Raw genomic sequence first — 18,038 nt, forward strand, 5'->3', positions numbered from 1 at the left:
ATAAGCAATTTTGATTCTATTGATTTTATTTCAATTTTTTTTTTTTTTTTGGAACAAAAAACTTATTATATTTCTAATATCTATGCGCATGTATACGGTCATGGTTTTCTGGAAACTTAGTGATTACTTAAAGGTTATCGTCATTTCAAATTTATTTCTCCATAGATGGAAAATATTAAGGCCAACATGTGAAAGTTCACCTCACTAAAACCAGCTCAGAAATAAATTATAAAATAAATTAACAGCAATCATACTGTAAATATTAAATGTAATCAGATCCACATGCCGACACTTTATAAAAAATTTGGTTCTTTCTGAAGAAGCAATGAACGCTTGAAAGAGATAACGAACTATTATTTTAGCTACTTACAATATCGAACTCCTCACCTTCGAGTCTTAGTTTTTTGAGGGCGGAGTATAGTGCATGTTCCAAAGTGTCACCGGTCTCTAACCAATATAGACATAATCTATGGTCAGCAAGGCTATGACGAAATAGATGTTTTGTACAATTAGTGTGACCTGTAATAACACCAATTACTAGTCAGTAGTCAATAAAATTTAAATTTTCAGCTAAGAAATTTATGTCCTATGACAAGAAGTTTATTTCAAATCTACAACGGTGTACAATTTCATATTATATATACGACATATTTTTAAGTATGTTAATAAACCAAATGAATTTCTTTCGTATGCATTGAATAAATGGTATTAAAGAATCGTGATATCTTAGTAAGCCAAATATTTTACTCAAGAATCCACAATAAAAATAACTCTTACTTTACATCCAAAAGTAGTGATATCTATTGTTGCAACAAATTCGATTATCCCAGATGGAGAACATATTGCAACAATTCTCTCTAAAAAGATCTCTTGGATTATTAAGTTCAGCGCGATCTTCTATGCTCTTACAATATTATTTAAAAAACCAATACAGAGAAAATCATTGCTACAAGAACCTCGATTATCCTGAAGGACGAAAAAATCACTACAGGACTTATTCTCTAAAAAAAACCTCTTCGATTGTTTTATTCAGATCCAAAGTAATCTTCTTGGCGATATGGAAATCGACAGCCAAAAAGGAATCCAACAACTGCATGCTATACCATTTAAATGAAATAGAATAATGTCAATATTAAATGGGAAGATGCCCAATATTAAAACCGTTTCAGTGTAAATATTTTCAAAAAGCTATGCTATATGTATATAAATTAATTAAGGTATTAAATGGTTCAAATGATGTACAGTGGGAAAAGGTAATTCATTTAAGAAGAAATGGGAGTTATGTATAAAAAATTTTTAAATAAGGAATTTAATTATACTTAACAATCTACAGATTTCGTGTTATGTTCTTAAATACAGGAATGCAATTATCGTTTATTATTGTATACTTTATTTTTTTTACTTCGAACTCTTAACTTTAGTTGAAAAATGTCACAACATAAATTAAGAACATTTAAGCTTATCTAGTCTAGGTTAGGTTGGGTTATACCAGCAATCATGAGAATTTACTTAAGTCTATTGACCCCTTGTGTTCCCATATAAAACATTCAGAGTTTTAAATCCAATCTAAAGCTAATTAACAACTTAAATAACTGTCATACTGTATATGGAATATTGAGTATTCCATAAAATAGCGCACACAAAAAAAAAAATAACTAGGAGAAGAAGAAAAAAACTTCTATACTTTTTTATGCCATTATTTTATTATAAAGAGGTTTTTTCGAACAGTAGTGAAATATAACAACAAAAATTTGTTTTTTATATTATTTTAATTAATTGAATTTTTGGCTGACCATACAGCTGTTTCGAGTATTGCCAAATACCCATCATCCGTGGTCTTTATTATTTTATTATATTTTAAAAATATTTATGCAAAGGCAGGTGATATATTATTGTATAATCTTTTATTAAAAATTTTTATTAGCAGCACAGATTATTATTTAAGAAGGGAAAATACATTTAATTTTATATAACTTAATATCAGAATTGAAAATAATTTTATTTCATTTACTTCAAATTACAATATTTCAAATTATTATCAAAAATAATAAAACTATAAATATCAAAAATAAAAATATTTTAAATATATTCCATAGTAAAACCCATGTAAATAATCCTAAATAAACTCTTAATATGCTACTTATAATCAAGAAAAAATATTGTTTTTTGCCTGGATAAAGATAAACCGTACGAAGGATGAAAATCCTAAAGAAACAAAAACCCAAACAGGAAGTGTTTGAATCTGAAGTTGATCATAAACAATCTCATTACCACCAAAATACCAAAATATAAGGACGAAAAATTACAAAAACTAGAAAAAAAGCACAACTAGTAAGAAACATAAGACAAACCAAGGACACTCGAATTGCCAAAACAAAAGCAAAAACTTATTAATGTCATTTAGCAATATTATGAGAACATTACCATTATAAGGATCTTAGTGTGGAATGGCGAATGGCGAATGGATGAAAGTAGCGTCATCATCAATATTGAAACGTTAGTCCTATCAACACTATCACCGTAGCCATCATCGAAATCATTATTATCGAAAGCGCACAATCATAATCGCACTGAAATCCTCTTAGCATTCATTGACGGTTATAAAGCAATACCCACTTAGTACATACGCCCCGAAGTACATTTTCAAAATTTTTACGTACAAAGAATATTACATGTCGCTGTGTCTGTGTATGTGCGTATCTATGTATTTGAAATAGAATTTATATGTATATATGTAAATAGATGCGATTTGTTTATATTTATGCGTCAAATTGTTCATTATTATGCGTTGCTATACAATTACTCCAATATTTGTAAAAGTACTTAAATATCGCATTTATGCATGGAACGAACGAGAGTGAGCCATTTGCTATTCTATTGTCCGTTTGAGCCGTTCTATTGTGAACGCCAATGGCAATCACAATACACGTAATTGTTTGCTTTAGAAAAACGCTACAAAATTCATTTTCGATTTTCGATATGGTTGAAGTAAGTCACTGAATACAAATATCATCCAGCCATCCAGCCATGAGTGCGGTATATGAGGCATTAACTACAGTATTTCGGTTTTGCCGAAATTGTGTATTTTGATGAAGTCATTCATGCATGTTTTATAGCTTAACAAAAAGTAGAAAATTCAGTGGAAAAACATATCTGAAATAATGGTTTTTCATTGAAAGGTGAGTAAGTGCGCGAAAATAACTTACAAACAAACATTACAACAATTCATAAAATTTCGGCTCAATTTATCAATCCTGAATGCTATTAAATATTTCTGTGCCGGAATAATTTTCTAATTTTTATTTGCATTCTCAAATAAAATACATAACAATAGTTTCATTTTACTGGTTTGGTAATAATGTCCGTATTACATATATTTCAGAAAAATTGAAAGATACCTGTAATTCATCTAGAAGAACTCATTAAATTTGACTATGGATATTGCAATTATTTAACTTAATTATTAGTATTCGAATTCATTTATTAATACTCTTATCAGTTCATAAAATAATGTATGTGGTAATGTGGGTCTTTGGCAGTCTTTCGCCCAAAGATATATGTTAGTATTTAGTATATTAATTGCCTTTGCTCATAAATTTTCAATTGGGATGAGCTGTCTGTATATGAGCTTTTACTACCTCGGTATATATTATGTAAATGTAAGCAATAGCCTGAAAACAACTACTTGAATTGATGTATATATTTTATATAACATATAGTTTTAGAAAAATATTACATACATTCAGTAGTAACACGCATAAAAAAATGCTGTAGTATAGCACTTTGATATAATTTCAATCATGTATTTCTTTCAAATCATGTGATTTAAATACGCTCTTATACTTTCTATAACCTCTGCTGCATACTTTTTGAATATATAATGTTACATATAAAAAATTTATTCATTCATAGAGACTTTATCCTACCACGGGACTACGTTATTACTTCGAGGTAGAGTCCCTATTAGTCAGTTAAGATTTCCTTCACCTTGTCCTTCATCGTGGTGTGATACATCTGCTTACTCCAACTGTCTTCCGTCAAGATCTACCTTTTTCAATCTCCGATAATTATATGTATTAAGACAAGTACGTTTTAATTTAGCTGTCAGAAACTTAAGCTTAGTTCTGGCCGAGCCTGGACATAGAACACAGCAGGTATTCTGGTGTCCTTTCTTCGTTAGCTGGTAGACACACGGGGTAGGCCAAGCTTAGCTCCATGTCGTCCTATGCTCCAGTGCCTTGTAAAAACAGATAGTAACCTAGATAACTCTGATTTGTTTCTGTTCAAACGTAGTAACCAATATCAATAATTTTAAACAAATATGTTTTTTAATGTAACTTTAAATTTTATTTTAAATTATTTTTGCTGCATTAAAATAACAGCAAATATTCATTTATTTTGTAAATATTTAATTTTCAATATATTTACTAGCGAAATTTATTATTTGATTTGATTTAAAATTAGCAAATAGTGCTTGACTCATTACAAATTTTGGAACTGAGGTAAAGTTATAAAAATTTAATAAATTTAAAGAAAAACTCATCTTTTCTTCCTTATTTTGGCAGCCTTCATCCGTAATATTGGAAGGCATCGATTAAGATTTTATCTTAATCGATTTAAGAGAATTAATCCCTTTTGTACTTGTGCTGAGGTAAGATATTTTTAATTTGAATTTTTCATACTTTTGGAATTATAATCTATAATCATTAATATGGAATTAATATATAAACTATAACTTCAACCTTGTTTCTGCTTTCTTCGAAACAGTGGTTTTATCAATAATTTGAAAAACGTAACTAAAAGATAATGCCACAATTCTTAATATGTAAGTTGATAGCACTGTAGTGCGTTACTGTACTAGGTTTGAAAACGATTAGTCAGTATATTTACACAAATTAATTTTACAATTATAGATTTGAGTGTTATGCGATGGCACTAAATCATGATAGTACAAGAATTTTTAACAAGGAATGTGATCAAAGTACCAGAAACAATCGTTCTGCTTTCTTGGGTCATTTTATTCTGATCCATAAAAATCGATTCAAATAAAAAATCGCAATCCATAAAGAATAACGGGTGAATACTGTACCTAAATGAGTCTATCAACTATGCATAGTTGTGTACTCCCGTTTTTTTATGTTTAATAGTTCTTAACAGCTTTTACATAGAATATACATACATATATCCAGTAATATGGCAAATACGTTGTTACCATGTACACCTTCAACTTTTTCAAAAATTTCTACCGTTTACCGGATCACCATAATCTCCTGTGCCGCTTTATTATTTAAAAATTTATTATAGACATTATTTTCATATAAAATATAGTAAGCTTAGCTCTTTGTGTTAGTGAGTATAAAAAAATTGTTGCATTAAATTATTCAAAAAATTTTTATCAGATAAAATTTGTTTTATTCTTGTGAAAATATAGATCGAGTTGCTCTAAATTTATATTTTTTATGCTTATTTCTAAATGTCATTACTCAAAACGTGATATTAAATACTCAGTAATTGAATTAAATAAATAATTTAAGATAATTTGCACACGAAATTGATGTATTTGTCGAACACTTCAAATCGCGCTTGAATAATTGACAACGAAACAGATTGAAATAAAACTGATAGGTATATTCTCCAGCTTAATCGCAGACGTCATTAAGTTCTAAGAGAAACTTGGTCTGGATCTTATAAGATGTACACAGAGGTGAGTTATACATATTCAGACTATTATGCTAATTTTACTAAGCCCATGACATAGTAAGTATAATGATTGCTTATGAATTTATGAATTGAAATAAGTTAAGTTAAGCTGAGCACTGACTGCGTGTATAACTGAAATTGGTTTAGTTTCTAACTCAACCGTATTTCATTAAAACAAAAAAAAAAATAAACAATAATTCCATTTTGTAAGAAAGATCTATTGAACTAGCATATTGGTGTCTATTGCCAATAATATACAAATAAATTTTCAGGTTAGCCTTGAGTTTTCTAAAAATTTGAAATTTATCAGATAAAAGTAAATTTTTATATTTTTATTCATTATTTTTTATAATCTAAGAAGATTGTCTCATTATTAGCAGCTGAAAATATTTATTTTTTAGACAAAACTTTTGTAATATATGCCAAAATTCAAATATTCCCAGGATTCGCTATCAGCATTTCTCTGCTGATTTGATCAGTATCAGTAGTTACTGATCTAATACCACTGCACAAGATTTTTGGATTAATTGATGTTTGACGTGCCTAAGCAAACCCTATATTTGCGAAATTCAAATATCTGACTACTTTGAAGATTTGATAGTAGCAGATTTGCATAAAGGACTACTGTGCATTTTGGTATGTAAAATTTAAGACTTCTTTTAAATCAGTTAAAAAATTTATTTTATTATATATAATGTAGTTTAATTTAGCAATATCCTTTTTTTCTGCCGAAGCCGAAAAACTCAGTCCTACAAACAAGAATTGTTAATATTTTATCTGAGGAAGATAAGAATATTGTTTGAATATTCAAGCAAGTAGGATTTTTCAGTTATAAAAAAATATATTTTGTATTGCTTTATTTTCAATAGGTTTACTTGGCCAATATCAAGAAGTTTTGCGAAAACTTATGTTATAGTTGCCGATATCCGAAACTGCAATTCAGATTTGGTAGTAACATACTTTACTGCACATACGACGGTACGTTTAAGTAAGTCAAATTTTAAATATATCTTTAAAGGTTATTAAAAAACGTATTTTATAATTATCTTTAGGATCACTTTATTGATCATTTCTAATCGCGTACTGATTTAACTCAAAAAACTTTAGTTACCATGAGGTAAGTCCTATTCTAATAATTATTATAATTTTGAAACGAAGTCCTTATGATTGTGAAATTTTTAATAATTAGATATGAATAACATACTAAAACAAGATTTTTGTACTAAAATTTTAATAAACACAATAATATTTTACACTTAACTATATTTTACTGGCTACACATTATAGTCAACTTGAGTAATAAATATTTGTCTTCAATGCAATCTATCTTCTAGAGTAGTGTAGTAGTGCCATTTCCCCAAATATATTTGAATGTATCTGGTAAACATATTTTTTTAATTTGTATTTTTTGTTTTATGTACAATGGCTTTATATTAATCTTATCAATGGGTTTACTTATTCATAACAATGTGCATATATGTACAATAATTCATACATAATAAAATCATGTTATTCTTCTGATATACCTATATATCAGATATACCTATATATTTTATGAGTAACTCGTTCAGGAAACCACATCGCGGATAGATTTTAATATTTCTATCATTGTCGGAGTTTACTGAAAATTTTGACTATAACTTTAAGGTTATTTTTGGGTAGTTACGATATTCATTTGATTTAGTTATATTGAGTATTTCAACACAAGAAATAGGTAAGATAATCTAATAACAACTTTCTATTGCCAACTGAAAAATCCTAAACTGACTGTAGCACTGCCTCCTTATTCAGATCTTTCGATTGTCTTTCGACTCGTTATTTTTATTATTGTTTCATTACCAAAGTGTTACATTAGATTTTCTTTTTTTAAATAAAAAGTTCGAATAGAATATTTAGATGTCAGTTTTTATTATTTTTAAGAGTAATATCGATGAGAACTGTATACAGCAACTTATCTAATACGAGAGCGTTTGAATTCCATTCAATTCTTCATTTCTACCTATAGATAGAATATCATACAGTCCCATCTAGTTCATAAAAAGCTTATTGTTTACAAAACTAAGTTATAAAAAAAGCTGGTATATAATTCTAGAGTTCTTAAAGATGGCATATAAAAAAAAAAATTTTAATATATAATTAATTTGTATGATTTATACAAATTGTTTTTGTATTTGTAGAATATTATCAATTGCACTTCTATACAATTATTTATATAATACTCATATCTGATCTAAAAAATTCGTATATATTATAAATTAAGGTAAAATCAAGTTACTTCATAAATCAGCGAATCTCTCTCTTCCTAATGTTATTAAATCTGCATAATCTGAACCATATGAAATCAATTTCGGACATGTGTAAAAATACAATTCGAACAGAAATAAATCATTTCTTTTGAAATCAAAATCACATAAATAGATTTATACATTCCACTGGGTTCCTGTGACCGTAAATGTGCTGTGTGCAAACAAACAAACCGAACCGAACCGAACACCCCAATAAACAAATAAGCTAATTGAATGACCTTCAAACTCTTGAATCTTGAACTGCAATTTTTAGCTTTTAAATATGGTTCCGGGTTTCAATATTGTAGGAATGAATGTGTTTTGACAAGCTCCACGAGGGCACTTCCCATAGATTTTTTTGCCACTGTTCAGGCGGCTTTTCTTTTATAATATTTCTCCTTTTTTTTGTACTGCTTTTCCGCATCACTTCCAAATTGTTTTTTTATGTGGGTACCAACAAAAATTGACTACAGATACAATTTTTTTTTTGCTCAGATACATTGCTTTTTCTTCTAATATTTGCTTATAGCTGGTGATGTTGCTGCTATTGTTATTGTTTGTGGTTGTTGTTGTTACCATTTTTGTTAGCTTTGCTGTGTTAAATTGGAAGAGCGTTGAATTGTAGCTCCAACTTCTGTTGGCCACATTCATAAAGTAAAAGCTTTATTATTTATTATTCCGTTGCCGTTGCTGACCAATTTTTGCCAACCAAACACATTTTTCTCTTTTCCACGTTTATATTTTTCAATCGAAAAGCAAAGAAAATTAAAAGAATTGGCTATGGTCGACCAACATACCGAATAGCCTTGGGGGTCCAATGGTTAAAATAGCTCCACTACACACAAATCATACGGTTAAGCATGTATCTCAAGCTTAACGTTGAGTGTTTGTGGTATCTGTGCACTGCACAGTTTTACTTAATGCCACTAATGTTGATGGTGATTGTGATTGTGACTGTTATGGTTCTGTTAGTACTGTTGTTGTTACTGTTCGTGTTGTTTTTGTTGTTGTTGTACATGTAACAATTTATGTTTTAGTAACTAACATTTATTTTATTTTTTTCATCTTCTATTAGCTCCTTATTGCTGCTGTTTGGTTATTTAAACTGATATCGCGCAATTGATATACCATATGCATAGCAAACGTAAAGTATCTCAATGAGTGGCATTATTTATAAATATCAAATCGATACAAGTAGATAGCATGGCAACATAGATACACACACATGCATGTACCGCCACTCATACATGCAATTACATATCGACTTACGTATAAGCGCAAATAAAGCAGCTTATAAACATATACTCGTGCTAAGCTCAGCCAGTGGCTGTGGATGTGGCTGTGAATGTGGCTTTGGCTATAGCCATTGTTGCCATAACCACAGTGCATATGGCAACAGTGCCGCATTGGCATGCCATAAGATAAAAAATCACTTTGTGTTTGCTTATCCAAGGAATATGCAAGTGCAAATGTATCTGTGTATCTGTGTGAGAATGTAACCTTGTGTGTGGGTGTGTGTGTGTGTGTGAGTGCTCTGTTAAACTCCCAAAGTGCACATCATGATTTTATTAAATAGACTCTGATGTATTTATTGTCCAGCGACAACGTGACTTGTAAATTGATTTCATTTGATGAAGCAGTTGTGTTAAATTGTAATTCATGCTTAAGTTTATGTGATATTACATGTGCTGTAAGCCAATAGATGAAAACTTTTTTTCTACCAAAACTATGAAGAACATACTGTGCAAAAAAAAAAGAGAACTCATCTCATGCGCCGCTTAAACTAACCAAACTACCAAGCATCAAGCCGTACCACCAACTAAAGCCAACCAACCAATATACGAAATATCAACTTAATTTCAGTATTTTCTATCTTTTTATTTTATTTTTTTGGTAAATTTTCTTTTTGTTTTTGTATTCGTAAGGATATGGCTAACAACCACAACAACAATAACATTGGCAGTTTTTGCGTATCACTGCGGAATATAAATTTTTTGCTTCATACAACAGCAAAGGATCAGTGGCCACAAATTGTTGTGGCGGAAGTGTGAGATTTTTGATGAACAAATGGTTTCATGCTTAGATACATTTTATCCCATTCTCTGGTAACTCTGCTCCAAATGCGCTTAAGAAATAACGTATTGAATGATTATATTATAGTTTTGTTATTCTATGTAAACAAACAAAAAGGTTACAAATTTTTATGTTAAGACCTTGAGCTTAATTTGTGGTAACAACGGTTAGAATTATTTATGGTAAACCAAGACAACCATACATGTATATACGTAGTGATGTAATGAAAGCATGAACTTCCTACAATGTTTTATTAAGAAACTCTTCTTCAATATTCGACATTGAAATCCAGTTATTGCGGGGAGTTGTGTTTTACGAGCAACTCTAGCCTGGTGCCTCGATTAATTAGTTCCTCTACTGATCACAACTCGACCGCTTCAACGAAACAATTAAGAAAAAGCGTTAGGAATTTGCCAACAGAATAGGAGTTGTATTACATCATGACGTCAGACTTCATATATCTCTAATGACTCGAAACAAATTGATAGTTTGGTTAGGAACTTTTATTGGATTTGCTATATAGCTCCTACCTAGCAGGGTGAACCTTCTTCAACATTTTATTCAAAAACTCTTCTTCAATGCTCGATATTAAAAGAAAAAAAAAACTAAACTAGAGATTATAAATAAATACATCCCGCTAGTAGACTATCGCTCACAATTTCTATAAGAAGATTAGTAAAACTAAAATGAAATCTTAACTGATGTTAAACAATCAATATCAGCTAATAAATAGTCAAGAGAAAGTTTTAGTGTCAAAATGCAATTTAAAGTGTTCATGAGACCATTCTAAGCAGACAGCCATTCCAAATTTTAATGACCCTAAAGAATTTCTACAAATACATAAGCCAAACTATATTATATTCCTAATATAATATAGTTGAAAAATGTATTAAATATAATAATATCCAATGCAAACGATCATCGTCAAAAGCTGGTGACGTTTCATGAATGACTTCAGAGCCTTGATAGACGGCAAATAAGGTTATGTTGAGTGTTTGATGGAACGTAAAGGGAATTATTATTATAATTATTATTATTACTATGACGTGCTCTAGCTTAGTACAATGGTTAATTTAGTGCTTTAATACTCACATTGCTTCGGAAAAATTTACGGAATTTAGTAAGGAAATTTTGATGCATCCTTCGTATAGCCCGGAACTTGCACCATCTGACTGCTATTTGCAAAACGACTATACAAAACCTCTTTAATGGTAAAAAAAAGAAACCGGAGGAACGCTAAAAATCACTTGGTTAAGTTTTTTTAGCAATAAACTACAAAGTTCTACCTTGATAGAATTATGAAGTTACCAGAAAAATGGCATAAGATCATATAGGTATAATAATGGTCAATATAACTTGATTAAAATTGATTTTCAATGAACAAAATTTGCTTTTCAAAACATTTTTTATATCACCTATTATTTATATATTAAATTATATTAAATTATATACATATAAAACAAGTCAATTAGTAAAAAATTATGGGAATATTTTCGAAAATAATAAAAAAAGTCATATGCACAACCGAAGCAGACTTAATTTTAACTTAATTTGTTGACTGCCCAATTTTTTTTAAAAAAGGAACCGAAGAGCCATACTCGAAACAAAGGAACAAAGGCGATGAACCGGCTTTTGTGTTGTGGTTGCTAATGCGATAACGCAGTAAAATCCTTTCTTAGACAGTCGCAATGACTGACTTGTATACTGTGATTGCTGATGCGATACCTTAGCGAATTTCTTAAAATTTTGAATATTTAAACAACACATTCTCTTCTACACAAATGTCCATTATTTCAACTTTGTATATTTAAACCTCCATCAAAGAGCGTATATATATATCACAATCAAATAAAAGTTTGACTTTCTTTTTTTTTTTTTGATAACTTGAATTGTACTTCAATATATTTAAATAAAAAACACTAATTTTTTCAATAAATTTAAAAAACTGAACAATATTATTGTAAAGTCAAAGTTCCATATAATAAAAAAAAATTATTTTTATTTATATTAGACACTTCAAAGAAGCTCCACAAATGACACTTAACAGTTTGGAAAATCTAAATGAAGGTGTTTATTACACCAAAAAATACAATAAATGGATGAACCAGCTATGCGAAAAGAAATTATCAATGGATGATATTGCTAAGGTTTTGGAATTTGAAAGAAGTCTACAACAAAATGCTTCAGAGAAGAATGTGCCAGTAAGCATATATATATATATATATACATATATATAAATCCCAAAAAAATGATTAATTATGTTTTTTTTATAAATAGCTTAATACAGAAGCAACAGATTTTTACGTCGATAGATTTATAGATATATTAGCAGAACGGAGGAATCAAATCAATATTGCTGAACACAGAAAAAGAAATATAATGATTCGTAGGCCCAGAAAACCAGGCTTTAAGAGAAAAGCCATAAAAAAAATTACTACAAACAACAACGCTAAAAATCCGAATCCTTTACCTGTAATTAAGCCGAAACGTCAAAAAGCAAAACGAATATATAGAAAAAAGAAAAATGGTCCAAACAAAGCGATCATTCAAAATACTATTATTCCAAAAGAAGAGGCTCCAAAGAAAAAACAAATAAAAAAAAAACCAAAGCAACCAAAAAAAAGAAAACCTATCCAACGAAAAAAACCAGCAAAACAGCGAAAGGCAATAAAGAAAATAATGCCTATGATTTATTGTCCTCCCTTACCAAAAGACAATACTCACTCCCTCACTGATCTTATTCATTATGTAAAATCAACACCAAAAGGAAAAAAACCGAATAAGAAAAATAAACGAAAGGTTGTTAATAAAATCCAGAAACAAAGACAACAAGAAAACAAAGTCAAAGCGATCGGTAATAAAAGAGGAATAAAAGAACTAAATAATTTTTTCCAGGCAAAAAACAAACCTGCTAATCCGAAAGGTGTTTATCAGAAAAAGAAACGAAATGCTAAGAAGAATAAACGAAACATTTATAAGAAGAAGAAAAATGGTTTCGATAGAAAAAAGATACAAAAAATTTTCACGAATCAGGACAAATGTTCCCTATCAACGCAACCTTCTATCATGAGTACCGAAAACGATTCTTTCAGTGATGTTAAAATGATGGACTGGCATATGGATTCCGAGGACTTTGACTACACTCCCTATCGAACACCACAAAATAAGAAGAAAAAATGTCGCCCAGCCAAAAAACGTGTCATAAAAAAAAAACAAAAGTAATTTTAACTTAACCCGGACTTGTCGAAACTCAAATCGTTCATAACAGGACTTCTACAATATTCATATTTAAATAATGCGATCTATTCATACCAAAAACCAGTTTTAAAAACATAACCATATCAACAAAGTCTTTCACATAGATTATAACAATTCAACAAAAAAATGTAACAAATAAAATGTATTAATGAAAAAGTTTTAATATTACTCCCCGTATATATCGAAATTTTAAGTAAAATAAAAAATTTTTTAATCAAAAGAATGTATATGTACTTATTGCTTAAAATCTTATTCAATGAAATACCCAGCTTCAAAAATTAAGTACATACTTAAAGAATGATTTTAGGTGGGTGTAAGTCTTTAGTTTATAATTACACGATAACACATGAGGCCTGTAAGCCTAAGTGGATGTCTTAGGATTGCTGGTATAATCTACCTAACTACCTATCTATCTACCTATCTGAAGAATAATAACATGAGATATTGAAAAAGATAAATAACTCTACATAAACATGAAATTTTTTTATTTTTACTACCTTTTTTTGCTTTTTATCTTCGTTTTTCCTTATTTTTCTTCTAACTCTACCCGCTTGTTGCGGGTATACCATATAATATAAAGTTCATCGTTTTTCAATAAATGAATACTGTATTCATACTGTATACTGCCTGAGAGTACGAAGAATAATTGTTTTAGATTGTGGACACAAATCTTTTAGATGTTTCGCACCTTTCCAAAATACATTCATTCCAATAGTTAATTCTTCAAAAAGTTTAACCTAATGGTATAAGCCTTTTGTGGACAAACCATTTAAAATTAGAAAAGAATATTTAAATTGTCGCCATTTCTCACTTTCCATTTCATCAATCACAATATTTTAAAGGATGTTTTTGTGTTTCTAGAACTACTTAATGACGTACCTCAATTTTTTAATTCAAGACATTATTTTGTTCGTTCTACAATTCGTGTGAATACTTTTCAATAGCATAAATATTCAGTCCACAGACTATTAATTGATTTTTTTAAGTTACTTAATTCCATGAATTTCAATAAAGGTTATAACATATCTGATCTTTGGTGAAATAACCCATGGTTTTGATGACGCTTTCAGTAATCACAAATTTCGCCCTCATGATGAAACCATTTGAGCTTCTGATGAAGTCGATCAAAAGATAAACAGTCATCACCATGAACTTAGTTAATCAACTGAAATGTTAGATAAGTATACCTTCTGATCAAAAAGGAACGAGAGGCCTATTTTTGAATTCCCGAACTTACCCAACCGGTAAATTGGATAAGCTAGAAAATTTTTCGACTTCTTTGTATAGACGCCAAACAAAAAATAATCGTACGATATGCGTTAAACTTTGACAGAATGTGTAAATAGTGTTGCCAACGTGAAAATAAAAAAAATTTCCGATTGGATAAACGCGGGAATTCATAAATTAAAAATTAAAGTTCTTTTTTGATCACAAGGTAAGTATGGCTAAAAATTAATATTGAAATTAAAAATTAATTGAAATTCATATTATTCCACTTAAGTGCTAATATTCCACAATAAATTTTAGGCTCCCTTCTTGGATCTTAACTTAGGCAAATTTGTGAAATGCGAATTTTCAAGTCAATAAACTCGAATAACAATTTCACTTGCTGTTACCTCATTCTGTCTATTTAAATAAGAACAACAGATACAACAGGAAGAACAGGAGCAACAACAATTGAAGTGACAAGAACGTAGGTTGTAGGTTGGCTTTACACCTTCAATTTCTCCTGGTTCCTATTTTTGTTGGATATGGCCATGTGCCATGCGTCATATGCCATGTACCATATGCTACCTGACTGCAATATTTATACTCTGTTTTCCTAAGTAAAGATGCGTACTTTTAGCTTTTCTCAAAATTTTTTTGTTGTTTTTAGTATGTGTACTTATATAGTATATACTACTGTTTGTACGAGTAAGTATTTATCTGCATATCTTTAACTCGTTGACATTAATTCACTGCGAATTTCTGCAGACATTTCATTTCTTGCATACAAAATTGACAAAAGGTTTTCTAAGCGATATACTCGCGTTTATTTGTGTAAACATTACGTAAATTTCTTTTTCTTCCTACTTGAGAATTTATTCATGTTAATGTATTATGCATGCCATGACAAAAGCAGGAAAATTGGTGTAATTTTCTCATTCTTCATTCATATTGGTACTCTCGTCTTCTCTTCGCAAAGAATCAGCTGAATACGTATATAAGTGTTTTAACAGAAAACCTCGTAATACTCGTAGTATTAAACATTGGAGTTGGAGTAATATATGCTTTTATTGGTATATTGTTAAAAACAAAATTCTGCTATTAAGCACATTTAATGATTCAAATTTTAAAATCTGCACATAAATAAAATTTAATAACAGAGTTTCACTAAACTAAAACTAAACTTTTGTCGATTTGCAAACATACAACTAATTTAATCGTGCTTTAATGGACCTCTTTTATTATAGACCAATAAAAATTTTAATGAAAACATATAGTATATGCGTTTATGTCCTTCGATTACATAAAAAAAAACCTATATGTCTTTTATTAACCCAGCTTCACCCTTGGCATGCTTTAAATGCTCACAATTTTTAATGTATCTCACATTACAAACTTCTACGTCTTTAATGATGGCAAAAACAATTCACAATGCAGAATTTTTCACTACTGCCACTAGCACAAAAGTAATGTCTTCTCTTTTATTTTTGCTATTATTCCATTTTTTCTTGATTTTTTCCTCTTTACATACATATATTCATATATATATAAATATATCTTTGTAGCTTCTATATATCATATCACTTCTACTTTTTATTTTTCCAGCTTGTTAAAGACATCTTCTGCGTTGGTTTCGTTAGTACAGCTTAGTTTTTCCTTTTTGGCCCAACATTGCGTATACGTTACGTAGAGCATATACTCGCAAATAAGCACTCTCGGTACATGTAGACATACATACTTGTCTGAATACTGAATACAAGCAAATAAAATGTCAACAACTGACATTTGAAATATGATGCAAATGATTCTTGTAAGTGGTTGCAATCAACATTTTAAGAGGTCTCATTATTTAAATATATTATTGCAATGAATCGTACCTTTATAGAGATTTAGTTGCAGTTTTACATGAAGACAGCATTATCTTATTTTCTCAATATATTTTCACCCTATTTGTGTTCACTTTTATTGTGTTCAAAAAAAATTTAAATATTAATCAAACGACTCGACTTTATTTTTACGTAAAGTCACTAAGAAAAACACAAAAAGTAATACTTTAAAACACATTTGGAGGAAAAATTATATAAAATTAGACAAATTTTAATTTTATTTAATAAAAAGTTTAAATAATATTTAAAGGAAACGTTTTGAACAGTACAGAATTGCAACAACAAAAATTTTTATTTATTTTTAATTAACTACGTTTTTAGCTGACAAACAGCTGTTTCGAGTATTGTCAAATCTCCATCATTAATGGTTTTGGAACTATTATAAATAATTATTCGTAAATCATTCTTTTGGAGGCAGCAAGTGCTAAGAGATGAACTAGTACCCCGTTAAATTTGAAACTCAGAGTAAGTGTTCTTTACTGACCCAACTGTTGTTATTGTTAGTTGTTGCAATTCAGTACTGTTCGTAAGCATTCTATTAAATACAATAGTTCTACGTGGTAGGCACCTTGTCGTGGTGTAGATACAACTTGAGCTATTCTGATCAATGTTCCAGTCAGTGTTATCACTGATGTCACTGACTGGAATATTGATTGAGATTAGAGCAAGAAGTGTAACCAAGATCTACCAGTAGGTTAAGGTAGAATGTGTTGTTTTGTAATCTATGTTTGTAGTGGTAGTAATTAGTTATAAATTTGTAGTTAATTTGTTGTTTGTAGTTTGTAGTTTTGTAGTCTTTGAAGTAGTTAGTTTGTAGATAGGCTCTTTGTTTTTGCAAGCTGGCAAAGTCTGAATGGCTGAACAATACACTAGCGTCTCAGGGAGTAGGTGGCGGTAAAGACCGTCCACTAAGTTCCAGCTTATCAGTCAGACTCGTAAGGGTAAGTGCGACAATCTCTCAGGCTGATGGGAAGCTCTTGATATGGTCATATCTCTGCCAAGGGTGGACTGCTGATTGTCGGGCTGGGAAGAGAAAACTTCCCGAGTACGTATTTCTAGTAATTATTGTTTTAATATGTGTAGCTGTCAAGTCTGTACGATACCTAAAAAAACCCCCAAATCTGAGGTAGACTGTTACGCCGAGGATGCTTAGCTGGAGGGGTCCAGTCTTTTAGTAATGAACTCAGGATACTCAGGAACTCCTGTTTTAATTAATGCCTTTTCAAAGTATGGGGCTCTGCTTTGGGTGACTGTTCTTTCCCTTATATTAAACACTATATATGGAAAATAATCTAAATATACCTATTAATAATATAATTACAGAATCAGAGGAAGAAGCTCTACTCCGTTCGCCAACGAAGGTTGGAGGAAATCGTGAAAAAAGGCTTGAAGCATATCTCAAGATTCAGGATCTGGATGATCTGAACCCATCTGCTCAGAGACCAATGGTATCAAGCGGTGGGAACACCTCTCCGGTGATTGGCACCCAGAGTCCTATGGACACAGGTGACCACGATGGCGGTGCGTCTAATGCTAACACCCAGAGCATGGTGAACTCAGGTGACGGCAACATAGAGACTAGGAAGAAAGTGGAATACTTCACCGAAGTACTAATATGGAATACTCTGCG

At 30.1% G+C, this 18,038-nt stretch overlaps 1 protein-coding gene across 5 annotated transcripts; it reads left to right on the top strand.

Moving 5' to 3' along the window:
- Positions 1 to 4,394: 4,394 nt before the first annotated feature.
- LOC119681858 lies at positions 4,395 to 13,477 on the top strand. 5 transcript variants are annotated; one of them, XM_038095149.1, is made up of 9 exons: positions 4,395 to 4,502; positions 4,566 to 4,651; positions 5,535 to 5,704; positions 6,102 to 6,336; positions 6,401 to 6,515; positions 6,570 to 6,688; positions 6,753 to 6,817; positions 12,070 to 12,259; positions 12,336 to 13,477. In XM_038095149.1, the coding sequence occupies exons 7-9, from the start codon at positions 6,813 to 6,815 to the stop codon at positions 13,278 to 13,280; spliced, it is 1,140 nt and encodes a 379-aa protein (XP_037951077.1). In that variant the 5' UTR covers positions 4,395 to 4,502; positions 4,566 to 4,651; positions 5,535 to 5,704; positions 6,102 to 6,336; positions 6,401 to 6,515; positions 6,570 to 6,688; positions 6,753 to 6,812; the 3' UTR covers positions 13,281 to 13,477. The 5 variants fall into 5 exon arrangements, with proteins under 5 accessions (XP_037951077.1, XP_037951078.1, XP_037951079.1 ...); XM_038095150.1 differs by having other exon boundaries at positions 6,570 to 6,678; XM_038095151.1 differs by having other exon boundaries at positions 6,411 to 6,515.
- The last annotated feature ends 4,561 nt before the right edge of the window (positions 13,478 to 18,038 follow it).

Source organism: Teleopsis dalmanni, chromosome 2 (genome assembly GCF_002237135.1).
Source record: "Teleopsis dalmanni isolate 2A chromosome 2, ASM223713v2, whole genome shotgun sequence".
NCBI classification, from domain to species: Eukaryota; Metazoa; Arthropoda; class Insecta; order Diptera; family Diopsidae; genus Teleopsis; species Teleopsis dalmanni.